At 42.5% G+C, this 14,477-nt stretch overlaps 1 protein-coding gene across 1 annotated transcript in view; it reads right to left on the bottom strand.

Annotated features, from left to right (window-relative positions):
* myo5aa (myosin VAa) overlaps positions 1 to 14,477 on the bottom strand; it is a 178,391-nt gene that overhangs the window by 56,125 nt on the left and 107,789 nt on the right. The window contains exons 10-14 of the mRNA XM_043677062.1: positions 7,876 to 8,141; positions 4,003 to 4,084; positions 2,899 to 3,039; positions 1,805 to 1,930; positions 1 to 33 (exon numbers count right to left, since the gene is read on the bottom strand). Coding sequence (XP_043532997.1) covers positions 1 to 33; positions 1,805 to 1,930; positions 2,899 to 3,039; positions 4,003 to 4,084; positions 7,876 to 8,141 — 648 coding nt within the window. The remainder of the gene's footprint in view (positions 34 to 1,804; positions 1,931 to 2,898; positions 3,040 to 4,002; positions 4,085 to 7,875; positions 8,142 to 14,477) is intronic.

Consider the following 14,477-nt stretch of genomic DNA (forward strand, 5'->3'; position numbering starts at 1 on the left):
CTTTTCTAAGAAGCCCTCACACTGGTACTCAACCTGGTAAAGACCATTTGGAACAACACCAGATTTAGGTTAATGAATAATCTGCACAACTTCCTGTAAAAGGTCACAGTTCAAGATTGACCCAAAACAAAACGCAGGAATTTGTAGATCTGTGTGACACAGCAATGCAAAGTCAATGGAGTGGAGAGCACTAGATCTGCTATTAAGAAGCTAAAATGTGCTTCACAGTCATAGGAATGGTAAACATCAGAAGAACAAACATTCAAACAAAACTATTTTTAGGAGAATTGCAAGTTCTATATTTCTATCCAAGTTTCAAACATTAGACAGGTTAATCATTAAGATGGAAATATTCTTTAAAAAAATCCAGATATGACTGATGCTTCTCTGCTATAAAGCTTGAAGCAGCCAGATCTGAACCAGATTAATCTGCTTTCATACAGTGTACAGTAATCAAACTCACAAGATTAAAATCTTATTGGGAAACAGTCAGGCAGAGAAACAAAATATTTGATACTATTTAGTGACAGACAATGGAAACAACTTTCTTTTGCTCTTAAAACTACATTTCTCCCTCAGTTTCAAAAGAAAAGTCGCCACTGATCCAATCTCTCAGCACAGAGAGACGACTGGTGGTGGCGTAACCTTAGAGTCACCATGCCTTGGATGAAGGGACAGATCGAGAAGGAAAATCCTTCATGGTACCCTCAGCCAGAAACTGAACTCATGCCATTGGCATCACTGCATCACAATTGAAACTTTATTGCTGGAACAGCACAGCAGGTCAGGCAGCAGCCAGGGAACAGGAGATTCGACGTTTCGGGCACAGGCCGAAGAAGGGCCTGTGCCCGAAACGTCGAATCTCCTGTTCCCTGGATGCTGCCTGACCTGCTGTGCTGTTCCAGCAATAAAGTTTCAGCTTTGATCTCCAGCGTCTGCAGACCTCACTTTCTCCTCACTGCATCACAAACCAGCCAACGGAGCTAACTAGCATCAGCATTGAGGAGCAGAGACACAAGTGAACCTACTGAAGGACAGCCTAAAAAGTCCTGGAAGAATTGGAATGGGTTTTATGGTTGGGAATACAGATCTTACGAGAAAGTGAGGACTGCAGACGCTGGAGATCAGGCCTGAAAAATGTGCTGCTAGAAAAGCGCAGCAGGTCAGGCAGCATCCAAGGAGCAGGAGAATCGACATTTCAGGCATTCCTGAAGAAGGGCTTATGCCCGAAACATCGATTCTCCTGCTCCTTGGATTCTGCCTGAACCTGCTGCGCTTTTCCAGCAACACATTTTTCATACAGATCTTAGGCCAAGGCTATTGAACAGTGCAATTTTATTTTTGCCAACTTTATTTCTCTCCTGAAGGTGCTGAATTCAAACAAACAGTCTGGCTTCAGTAGCTGACTGCAGTGGTCACTATTTAGGAGGAGTTTATTTGACCGAAATGGATAAGCATGGGTAAACAAGTGCACGCACATTTCCAGCTGTGGTCATGGGATAATAAACAAGAGAAAGATTGCTCTTGACCAACACAGTCAGAGTTTAGGAATGATTTTGAAGGGCAGAAGATTAAAAAAAAATAAAATCCGTCAGTGCAACCAACTGTGAAGCAGGTCAAAGAATTGGGATCTTTATGTGACAGACAATCCTCGTTGAATTTCAGTAAATTAACGTGAACTTGCAAAAAGAGATAATTTACCATTGCTCTAACTACCTGGTCACCAAAGCCATTCTTTTATTCCTTGCAAAAACGGAACAGATCAAGAAATCCAAGGAATAATGCAACTGAAAAGCCCTTTTACCTTGTCAGCAAAGTGCTGGATGATGAAGGCCTTGTTTGATAAGCGTGGTTTATAAAACAGCGCACTCTTGTTTAAGTGAGTGTTATAAAGCTTCTGAGCCCACGTGTCATCAGATCCTTTGGGCATCTTAATGTAAAAGAAAGAACAACGCCAGAGATCAAGAAGGATCAATATGTGCTTTTGTAAAATTAGAACAAACCTCAAGTGACAAGTACTCTAAACTCCAGGGGTGAAAGTAGAAACAAAATACTGAGGATGCTGCAGAGGTGAAATCAAAAAGAAAGTGGAGAAACTCAGCAGATCTGGCAGCATCCATGGAGACAGAAACCAAGCTAATATTTCAAATTCAATATGACTCTTCCTCCGAACTAAAGGAGGGGTGGAGATATTAATGGGCTGTAGGAAGAGATGGGTGAGGAGTATGTGGTACAGAAGGAGAGGGCAAAGAAAGGTTCGAGTGTCAGCAAACTAAATAACAAAGGTATCAATGAACAAAAGGTAAAGGGAGGGGTAAGGGTTGTAGAGAAGAGACAGTGCAGGCATCGGGAGGTGGGGGTAATAGCAGAATGTTACAGATAGATTTTTACAGCAGCTCCTCGGCTTCTCCAAGGCCAACTCTGTGCTCCGAATTTGGAATCACTTGATTTCCTTCTCTAAGGGGCACAGAGAACAAGCTGGATTTGTTTTTCTGCAAACAATCTCGAGGCTTTTGTGACTAATTTACATGGTGCCGGCCCACACATTTCCAGATTCAGCAAGCTTCAATTTAGAACTTGCTATGGCCAGATTTCAACTCTGGCTGTGGTCTGCCTGCATGCACCGCAAATTGACTACCACGCCAGTTTATAATTTGGTCAAAATAACAGCCAACAATCTAACAGGAGTGGAAATCTTTCTTAGCTGAACAAGTCTGTCAAAACTAGCTGGACGAGGTGCCAGGGCTCTGTTGTCTGGAAATACGGTGAATGTCATATCTTACATATCTTGGTCAACTCGAACTGAGGAAGAAGCTCAGTTACTGTGATGGGAGAACACTGAGGCAAGTGACTCATCACTGAATACAGGCCAACCCATGTACAGCTGTCAAGGCTTACCTTACACTCTTCATCTAATAGGTCCAGGATGCCAAGTTTAGCTTCAATTAGGTTGATACAAGGCTGATTGTCATAAAAATCTATGAGTGTCCATGGAATCTGCTCCTTCATGTACTCTTCCTGCTCTAGCTTGAAGACATGCTGGACAGCAAAGAGAAAGCATCTATTAAACATCCCTGGTCTCCAAACTGCTCAATGTATCAAATCAGGTCCAAGTCAACCATTCTGAAAGGGACAGGAGTCATATTTATGACAGGAGAAAGGGTCTATTCCTACAGCACGACACAGTGACTGCACTCAATGCTGCTGAATAGTTGTTGGGAACTGCATTGATAATGATCACGTAGTTTTGGGAAAGTACATTAGCCTCTCAGTAAAAAGCATTTGAATTCATTGGATGTTGAGGGGAAGGCTATTCGCACTTTTACAGGACAGCTTGTGTTATTTAAACTCGATGCAGATATCAGAAGGTGTTTATTCTAACCACTATTACTTGGCCATGTGCGACATTTAGTTCAGATTTTCTCTGCCGCCCATTATAGGGAGTCAACATCCCTGGATACGGTGGGCAATTTAGCATGGCCACTCTACCTGACTTACACATCTTTGGGTTGTGGGAGCACCCATAGGAAATCCACACAGACACTGGGAGAATGTGAAAACTCCAGACAGACAGTCGCCCAAGGGTGAAATCAAACCCAGGTGCTTGGCGCTGTGAGACAGCAGTGTTAACCACTGAGCCACCATACTGCTAATTCTTTAGTTCGGTGTGTCAAGCTGACCACTTCCTTGGCCTTTCTTGGGAAACCTGCTCTTGATGTTTACAGGTCAAACATTACAAGAGTAGGCATTACACCTGAATGAACGCACAAGATGGCGTTTGTCACATCTGCTGGCCATTGTACTAATGGACCATCTTCCAGTCCCACTGACTTCCAGAGAACTGAAGGATGGTTTTAACTGCCAGCCAATAAAACATCACTTACTCAATATCACTGTCCATGGGGAAAATCTAACCTCACGGACAACAGTACAAAGACCAGCACCAGTTTAAACAAAAATTATACTAATCAAGACACAAAGAAACTAAGACATAGTACTCACCATGTTAAACTGCTGCTGTAATTTTTCGTTAGCATAATTGATGCAGAATTGTTCAAAACTGTTTATTTCAAAAGTCTCAAATCTGTATAAATATTCATAACATTAAATGCAGTGAGCAACTGAAACTTCACTTTGAAAATAAAACAAACAGATTGATTTCTGAAAGCATGCATATTGTGAGCCTGGGCTGTTAGCTTTATCTGGCTTGGTGTTAACGTGAGATTAATCAGCTATTCTAGAAACTGAGGTGTTCAAATTGGCCAGTGTAGTCTGCTGAAAATATTCTGACAAAGATGACAGGATATCATGTCAATGCAGGATTAACTCGGAATTGTCATGAAGTAGAGGGCAGATTCTATCTCCCATGATGCCTGTATCCCTATTGCTGCCAAACTACACAGGGAGGTGGCAAATGGACTTGGAGCATCTCAGACAGGAACACATCAACAGAGTGATGGCCCCACACTCAGAATAGTTGGTGAAAGTAAGCAACAGCAGAAATTCAGGAGTGGCCCACTACACACACATACTCATCAACTGATCAATTCCATCAGACTGAGAATGAAAATAGCGGCAATTCATGGTATAAGAAAAAGATTCAAAAACATTGTCATCTACTGTAATAAATGCTCAGATCCACAGGACATGTAAACTATACTGAATTCAAAACAATTGCCTTTAATGACGTTCTTTGGAACATGTGCATAGAACATAGAACAATACAGTGCAGAACAGGCCCTTCGGCCCTCGATGTTGTGCTGACCAGTGAACTATTCTAAGCTTATCCCCCTGCACTATCCCATCACCATCCATGTGCTTATCCAAGGATTGTTGAAATCTCCCTAACGTGGCTGAGTTAGGGCATTCCACGTTCTTACCACTCTCTGAGTAAAGAACCTGCCTCTGACATTTGTCTTAAATTTATCACCCTTCAATTTGTAATTATGCCCCCTCGTACAAGCTGACATGATCATCAGAGGACAAAGACTTTCACTGTCAAACTATCTTATCCTCTGATCATCTTGTATGTCTCTTTCAAATCCCCTCTTGGCCTTCTTCTTTCCAGAGAATAGACCCAAGTCTCTCATTCTTTCCTCATAAGAGCTTCCCTCCAGACCAGGCAACATCCTGGTAAACCTCCTCTGCACTTTTTCCAATGCTTCCACATCCTTCCTGTAACAGGGCGACCAGAACAGTACACAACATTCCAAGTGTGGCCGCACCAGCCTGTTGTATAGTTGCAGCATGATATTGCGGCTCCGGAACTCAATCCCTCTACCAATAAAACCTAACACACCGTACGCCTGCTTAACAGCACTATCAACCTGGGTGGCAATTTTCAGGGATCTATGTACATAGACTCCAAGATCCCTCTGCACATCCACACTACCAAGAATCTTTCCATTAACCCAGTACTCTGCCTTCCTGTTATTCTTCCCAAAATGAATCACCTCACATTTAGCTGCATTGAACTCCATTTGCCACCTCTCAGCCCAATTCTGCAGTTTATCCAAGTTTCCCTGCAACCTGTAACATTCTTCCACACTGTCCACTACTCCACCGACTTTAGTGTTATCTGCAAACCCATCCACCTATGCCTGCATCTAAATCACTTATAAAAATGACAAACAGCAGTGGTCCCAAAACAGATCCTTGTGGCATACCACTAGTAACCGGACTCTAGGCTGAATATGATAAAGGTACAATTGAGGGAATGGCTGCTTAAGATGTGAATATGAGACGAATTCTTGGGGCAAAAGGCATCAAAGGGAGTTGGGAGAAAACAGGTACTGAGTTGGATGATCTGCCATCATCATACTTTTGGAAGAGCAGGCTGGAAGGGCTAATTGGTCTACTTCTGCTCCTAATTTTGTGTTTCTACAATAAAATATGAGAGCATGATAAAGGTGCAATGCCCAAGTATGCTGTAGCTACAAGAGTACAGTATAGGTTTACAACACATCTGAAATCCATCTCTTTTAGCCTTCAGCAGAAAGAAATAGTCAAATCACTCAATTCAGTTTCTCCTGAGCAACTCCAAACTATGAAATAAGATGCAGCAGGGAAAGTTAAGGGAGCCCATCAAGTACAGAATAGCTTGGAGACAGTACACAAGGGGATAAGACAATGACAGACACTATTTACAGGATCTAGTGTAAAGTATCCCAGGCTAAAAGGAAAAAATGGATGCGACATATTAAATGAGTGGTGCCAGGTTGGGATGGTGGTAAAAGTCACCCAGGAGTCATAGAATAGCACAACACTTCACATATGTGATCAATGCAGAGCAGCAAGTAACCAATGGAATGTGAAATTAAATAGCCAGAGCACAGAACATGTTGGAGAAGGTTTTTTGTTTAAATTGTACAGCGCTTGGTTCAGTCCACAATTGACTTACTACATAAGGTCACTGAGCTGTGCAGTAAGACTGTATCAATTTGAGCTTTCATGTCTAACATCAGGCAACTAAGTGGTTACTCTAACAGTGTAATAACCATTCAACTTTAATCGATTTATCCTGGTTTTCAAATTCCTCACTTCCTTACCCAAACCTTCTCAAAAGCAACAATCCAAGATCACGGGACTTCCCCAGTTTTGATCACTTGATCACTAAGGCCATGTATCAGCTGCCAGGGCTTGCTCTTCTTTGTCTTCAAATCTATCTTTTGATCAACTTGTGATCGTACCATCTACAGCTCAGTGTCAAATCAATAGTACATGTTTCAAGATACTAATGAGTAATGATAAAGGATCTGTATAAATGCAAGAAGCATTACATGACAGCTGATAATATGGAAACAGTTAGTCTGACAAACCAACCTTCAACAAAATTATCTTTTATTCTTTCACGTGATAAGGGCATGACCGGCAAAGCCAAAATTCACTACCCACATTTAATTGCTTCTGAACTGAATGTCATACAAGGCCATTTCAGAGGGCCAGTTAAGAGTCAGTCATGTGAATGTGCGTTTGAAGTCACATGTCAGCCAGACCAAATAAAAGTGGGAGATTTCTTTTTGCAAAATAGATCAGCAAATCAGAGTTCTCTTTTAATGACGTGCTCACCATTACTGTGATCAGCTCTTATTGCAGATTTATTCATCAAACTTCAAATCCATTAGCTGTTGCGTTGGGATTTGAACCCATGTATTCATCAGAACTTCGGAGTTACTAATCCAGTATGATTATCACTACACTATCACCTCCCCTAAAGGGCTTCCCAGGGTAGATTAATGACCCATGGGTTCAGCTTTATAGAAATCAAATTTGGTACCAAATGCAAGCAGCACAATGATCAAAAACATAGAATGGATTCCCAGACATTGTACCGGAGGCCAAATATCCAAACGTATTTGTTCAAGAATGGAACGTTGAAAGGGAGAAACTAAAGGGGAATTTTTGAAATGGAAGAGACAGGAGGGAATAGTATCTGGGTTTTTGTGAATGGATGTACCAAGGTGGTGATAAATGATCATAGCCAACTGCCTTCACTTTCTTCAAACACTTAAAATTTCACCTCACCCTAACCAAGATCCTTATCTACTCCGATCTAACTAACTTTGGCAACAACCTGTGTTACTTTCCTTGACTTGCTTCATCTGGAATCTTCCATCAGTATTTATTTTAAACGGAGATCCCCATGTATACCATCCAGAATCAAAATCTCATTCCAAGCTATATTGTAGAACACATTGTAAACCACTACCACAAGTGACCACTAAGTTGCCTTGTTCTTGACATGAAGGGAATTCATGCTCTAACATAGAATTTCATGTGAATTGCAGAACAGTGCAGTGGAAGCAACCAGATGTTATGCTTCAAAATCAATGTGTACGTTCTTCAGAGAAAATAACGGCAGACCATTCCACTCACCCGTATATATCCAGCACACCGATAAATGAATGTTGCTTTACTGAAGCTTGCAGAGCCTGGTTGACATGGAGTACAATCCAGTTGAAGAGACTGGCATAGATATGTTTTGCCAGAGCATCTCTGGCATTGATGGCTTGGAATTTGGGCATGGGCTTGATGTAGGTCTCTGAGCCAGTGACAATCTTCCTGTGACACAGCCAGTGAGACATCTGCTCATAGTCCACGCCCAGCAGCTCACAGAAGATGATCAGGTGTTCAGTGTTTGGCTGTGGAGTCAGAAGAACACAATACCATCAACTTGCGCAATTCGGTCAGCTCACTTCCCTTCAACGTCAGCCAGCTAAGACATAAAACAGCATTATTAAACCTGTAATATGATCAAACCCCCCCTCCCCCCAGTCACACAAATACAAAATACTGCGAATACTGTAAATCTGAAATAAGAACTAAGGGTGCTGGGAAAACTCAGCAAGTTTGGCAGCATCCGTGGAGGCAGAAACAGTGTCAAGGTCGAGTCTACAGAATTGGTTCTGAATTGAAATGTTAGCTCTGTTTCTCTCCACTGATGTTGCCAAGACCTCCTATGTTTCTCCAGCAATTCCTGTTTTGATTTTACTCCAATCATATGGAAGGTGCAAATTTCAGCAAGCAACTTGAATGCATGTGGTGCTTTATTCAGCTCCTGCCCCCAATGTCAGAACTAAACACAAAGAAAACAAATTACAGTGGGATGCTGGAGATCTGAAAAAGACACAGAAATTGCTGGAGGAACTCAGCTGGCCTGGCAGCATTTGTGGGAAGAAAGCAGAGTTAGCATTTTGAGTCCAATGATTCTTCATCAGAACGGCCTTGAAATGTGAACTTTGCTTCGTTCTCTCAGATGCTGCCATACCTCCAGCAATTTCTGTTTCACATGACAATAGGAGACAGAATGGCATCAGAGATTGCCAGATTCATCCTCTGTTGTAAGCTTCTTCCTCTCCCTATCCTTACTAACTCAGAGGGATTATGCATAAATATTTTGTTTGTGACATTTCCTCGACATGACTAAAATGGAACTAAAGAGAAACAGTACTCCTGAGCATGGTCCACATCACTAGCAGGTCTTTTTTAATTGCTCTTGTCTTTAAAAAGCATTGCTATAATTACAAGGTGAAGTGTTCCATCAGACAGTGGCTAAGCTCAGAAGTATCCAACAATTTAGTTACAGGTAGCTTTGGTACCTACAGGATTGTAAGTCAATCATCTATTTGTCTAACCTGGAGCAATTTGTTGAGAATTAATACACAGTTAGGGGAATAATAGGTTCCTTCTTTTCTAGTTACCATGCCTTTGTTAAATCAACCAACAGTGGGCACTTTTAACTTGAAGATATTACAGCGGGTATTCAGTACAGAATTCAGACACCAACATTAAAATCGCCAATGGAGCTGCTGACAAGTCAAATGACCAAAATCCCCAGATGAAGTTTTATTTCCAGGAGGATTACAATCCAAGATATTTTTGGAAGAGGATAATCTGAACATTGAGATTAAAGGAAAAATTATTTATGAATTCCATGAACTATGACAAATTAAACTTAAAGCCTGGCAAAGCTTCAGCTGGAGTCTGGCATATAAATTGGAAATGTTATCTTTTGTATTCTGTGTCACTCGGCATCTGTTTGCCTTCCTGCTGTGATAACTGAGCTGCAAGGTCTAAAAAACCTTCAGATGTATTTATTGTAAAGCTGATGCGACACACGATATCTTTAGGGATCACAGCCTGTCAATATTTGCACTCCCATTTTAAAACGCCCATGGGGTTAGGTAAAAGGGGGAAATGTTAACAGGTACTTGTGTGTTATTTAGTTGAAGGAACATGAATTAAGGCTGTGTTTACTGACAGCAGTAATACAAGCCACGCCCAGCCTTTCTTCACAACCAGTATTTAACTAGTTTGCTGACACCCACTGTCTCAATTTTTAAAAATTGCATCATAGAGGATGGAAAAGGGTCCCGCACCCATCATCTATCTTCAAACTTCTACCTCATGTCAAACATTTTCCCCGTAGCCTCGTACGATCTGATTGAAACTTACAGAAAAGTGAGGGGCCAGATGGAGTGGAGATTAGATTAGATTTAGATTAGATTACATTACAATGTGGAAACAGGCCCTTCGGCCCAACAAGTCCACACCGACCCGCCGAAGTGCAACCCACCCATACCCCTACATTTACCCCTTACCTAACACTACGGGCAATTTAGCATGGCCAATTCACCTGACCCTGCACATCTTTGGACTGTGGGAGGAAACCGGAGCACCCGGAGGAAACCCACGCAGACACGGGGAGAACATGCAAACTCCACACAGTCAGTCGCCTGAGTCGGGAATTGAACCCGGGTCTCTGGTGCTGTGAGGCAACAGTGCTAACCACTGTGCCACCGTGCCGCCCTCAGATGAAGCAGATAGTTTGACGAGTAGGAGAGACTAGGACCCAGATACACATCCTCAAGAGTGTAGGGACAACCTTTTAGAATCCAGATGAGGAAGAATTTCTTCAGCCACGGGGTGATGAACCTGTGGAGCTAATCGCCACAGAGGGCTGTGGAAGCCAAGTAACTAAGTGCATTAAAGGCAGAGATACACAAGCTCTCAATTGGTAAGGGGATTAAGGATTACAAGGAGAAGGCAGGAGAATGGGGTTGAGAAATGTATCAACCATGATCGAGATGCAAAGGTGACATGATGGGCTGAATGGCCTGATTCTGTTACTATATCTTAATGGTTTTATGCTATGGCATTTTCAGTGCTCATCAAAATACTTATCAAATGTTTTGAGGATTCCTGCTCTTTCAGGTCGTGAGTTCCAGATGCCACCACCTTCTGGATGAGAAACATTTCTTCAAATCCCCCGGAAATGTCCTGCTCCTTACCTTAAAACTGTGCCCCCTACCCGTCCCCCATTTATTGACTTTCTCAGGGAAAAGTTTCTCCAGTTTACCCTCTCTGTGTGCCCCCCTCAGTCTAGCTTACAGCCACCACTAGTTTGAAGTATTATAATGTGCAGTACAAATAGTAATGTAAAGGAACTAGTCCCAAAGGAACATCTTGTAACTGAAGAACAGCAACAGCCCTTCAGCGTCACTGCACTGACACCACTGTGATAAAACAAAATAACTGTGGATGCTGAGGGTCTGAACCAAACACAGAAATTGCTGGAGAAACTCAACAAGTTTGGTAGTCCTCAATTTCTGAACAAGTGTCACTGGGCTCAAAACGTTAACTCTGTTTCTCTCTCCACAGCTGCTGCCAGACCTACTGAGTTTCTCCAGCAATTTCAGTTGTGTTATGGATGGGTCTTTTTTTTTTCCAAAGTATTTTACTAAAAGAGTAAATATAATTTCTCTGAATATCTTCTAAGAGTCTTTAAATATGTGGAGAATTTAAAAAGTTGCATTGTCCAAAATTAGCAACGATACTTGAATTTTGACTTTGTTATGGTCGGTATAATAATTTAAAATAAACACTCTTGATTAAGTTAGAGACTTCACTAGAAAAGTAGATATACAAGTTTCCAGTGAATATGCTAATCTATTCAGCACCAATGTTTCACAATGTGATTTCAACGTAATCCAATCATTCAAACCAAAACAAACATTCATACAAGTTACACACCTCACAACAAAAGACTGCTTGAAGCATGGACATACAGACCAATGTACAATCCAGAGATAAGCTTGAAATTTCTCCAGTAAAACTTTGATTTTCATACAAGGCATAAGTCCAACCCTGATTCCTTTCATTTGTGGGCGGCACGGTGGCACAGTGGTTAGCACTGCTGCCTCACAGCGCCTGAGACCCGGGTTCAATTCCTGCCTCAGGCGACTGACTGTGTGGAGTTTGCACGTCAGGTGAATTGGCCATGCTAAGTTGCCCGTAGTGTTAGGTAAGGGGTAAATGTAGAGGTATGGGTGGGTTGCACTTCGGCGGGTCGGTGTGGACTTGTTGGGCCGAATGGCCTGTTTCCACGCTGTAATGTAATCTAATCTAATCTAAAAACAGGTGTGGGCTATATGTGAATAAAATGCAGAAGGGATATGTATTTCTTGGAATCTTGCAGATCTAACACCTTCCAGTTTATTTTGCCAGTGATCTCAGACTGGTGCCTTTCTTTTACAATTTTTAAGAAAATTAAATAGAAATAGCACCTACATTGCACAGTGCAACATATATGATATAAGCCCAGGCTGACAGATGTAATGTTACAGGAATGTTTATGGAATGCAGCAGCCACAGAAGGTTGGAGTAACACAGACCCCATTAAACCCAGGAAAGGTTGTGGCAAAAGTAACTCTAATAATAGCATGAAGATGGACTGCGGCAAACCAGGGAAGTCTTCTTGGCACCTGGGAGATGTGGTGACGCTTAGTTGGCCATACGTCTATTACGTATGTCTATAATAACATTAGAAATAAATAAGATATTCTTTTCTTTCTAAATGCTGTTTTATGTAATATTCTTTAGATTAGATTAGATTACTTACAGTGTGGAAACAGACCCTTCGGCCCAACAGTCCACACCGACCCACCGAAGCGTGACCCACCGAAGCGCAACCCACCCAGACCCATTCCCCTACATTTACCCCTTCACCTAACACTACGGGCAATTTAGCCTGGCCAATTCACCTAACCTGCACGTTTTTGGACTGTGGGAGGAAACCGGAGCACCCGGAGGAAACCTACACAGATATGGGGAGAATGTGAGGCGGGAATTGAACCCAGGTCTCTGGCACTGTGAGGCAGCAATGGTAACCACTGTGCCACCGTGCCGCCCGTATAATTCTGTGTATAATTTGGAACCCACTTATTTAATTTTCAGAATGAAACTCGGCAGGCAGTATGCACTGTACACAGCTGTATATTTGATCCAGGAACATTTGTATGTTATTTTCTATGTGCACATGACAGAGGGAGACACAATACAAAGATTGCCCATACACAAATGCAAGAGACACACATGCTGCAACCCAATTAACTATGAATTACATCTGAGTTATTACCATTACATAAAGGCGATGCAACCTCTATTTAAACCACTGAATGTTTAAGAGCACTTTCAAAAATATGCATTTTATTAAATAAGAAAATAAACAGCAAAAGCCTGAATGTTATTCCAAAGAGGATGACATGTTGCAAAACGTCTATGGCTGAATTTCAATGCAACACTTTAATGAGAAGGCAAGGATTTATACAGATGAATATTCCCTTTATCGTCAATAAACAGTCACTCAGAAAACCACAGCGTAATGATTATGTTGCTGCAATCTCATGGAATAGACATTATCTGTTGAAAAATGAATCTCTCCCAAGACTCTGGCAGATGCAAAGGGCTGAGGGTCCTCCCCCAGAATTATTCCAGACTCAGCACAACATTCAAACAATTCTCCAGCAGGGCCAAGTTTCTGAAAATGTGCTTTTGTCTGATTTTCAATGATCTAATTGTGGATGAAATCACAGCTGCAACAGAAGGTCAAACGCATCCTTTAATTGTGGAAATTAGTTCAAACTCAGATCGACATTGCAAATCTTCACGTGCAAGAGGACGTCAATTATGAGCCGACACTACTGATCCAAAATGTCTCCAGAGAAGTCCCTAATCCATGTAGAAGGCATTCAGCCATTGTCTCAACAAACAGGAGGCTGCTTGATTTTTATGCATGTTGATTGGTCAACACTCTGCCACCACTGCACGTGGAGTGAGAGAGAGAGAGAGAGAGAGAGAGAGAGAGAGAGAGAAAGACTGGGAATCTGGAGATGGGAGTAAGAGTGCGTCGAGGAGACAGGTAACAGGCAGGAACAGGTCAATCTGTGGCTCAGGGATCACAGAAACAGTACCAACAGTGGTCCTTGGCTCCCTCGGCTTTTTGAGTTCTCGGCTATTCCTCGACCAACATCATTCACCGATATGGGGCATCCTTCCACCTATAATTACACGTAATCAACCTGCTCAAACATGTTACGACATATCTCTGGAGACAAGTGGGATTTGAACCCAGATCTTTTGGACCAGAGGCAGGGTCATTACCACAGAGCCACAAGATCTTCGGGCTCCTAATATTCTGCTGAAGACAATCAATCAGTTTCACCTCTCCAGATTTCTCCACTAGGTCCATACTCTCACACTGGTCGCTCAGCAACCGATTTTGAATGAGTCACTATTTCCTCCAATGGAACTGGAGACTGAAGCTCTCGTCTTTGGTCCCAAGCACGGGCACATTTCCTGACCTCAGGCTCATCATCACCTCAGGGGATCTCCCGTCCACCACCTCCAACCTCATAGTCCCACAACCCTGCACCGTGCGTTTCTACCTCCTGCCCAAAATCCACAAACCTGACTGTCCCGGCCGACCCATTGTCTCAGCCTGCTCCTGCCCCACCGAACTCATCTCTGCATACCTCGACACGGTCCTGTACCCCTTAGTCCAAGAACTCCCCACCTACGTTCGGGACACCACCCACGCCCTCCACCACCTCCATGATTTTCGCTTCCCCGGCTCCCAACGCCTTATCTTCTCCATGGACATCCAGTCCCTATACACCTCCATCCCCCATCACGAAGGA

Source organism: Chiloscyllium plagiosum, chromosome 36 (assembly GCF_004010195.1).
Source record: "Chiloscyllium plagiosum isolate BGI_BamShark_2017 chromosome 36, ASM401019v2, whole genome shotgun sequence".
Taxonomy (NCBI): domain Eukaryota; kingdom Metazoa; phylum Chordata; class Chondrichthyes; order Orectolobiformes; family Hemiscylliidae; genus Chiloscyllium; species Chiloscyllium plagiosum.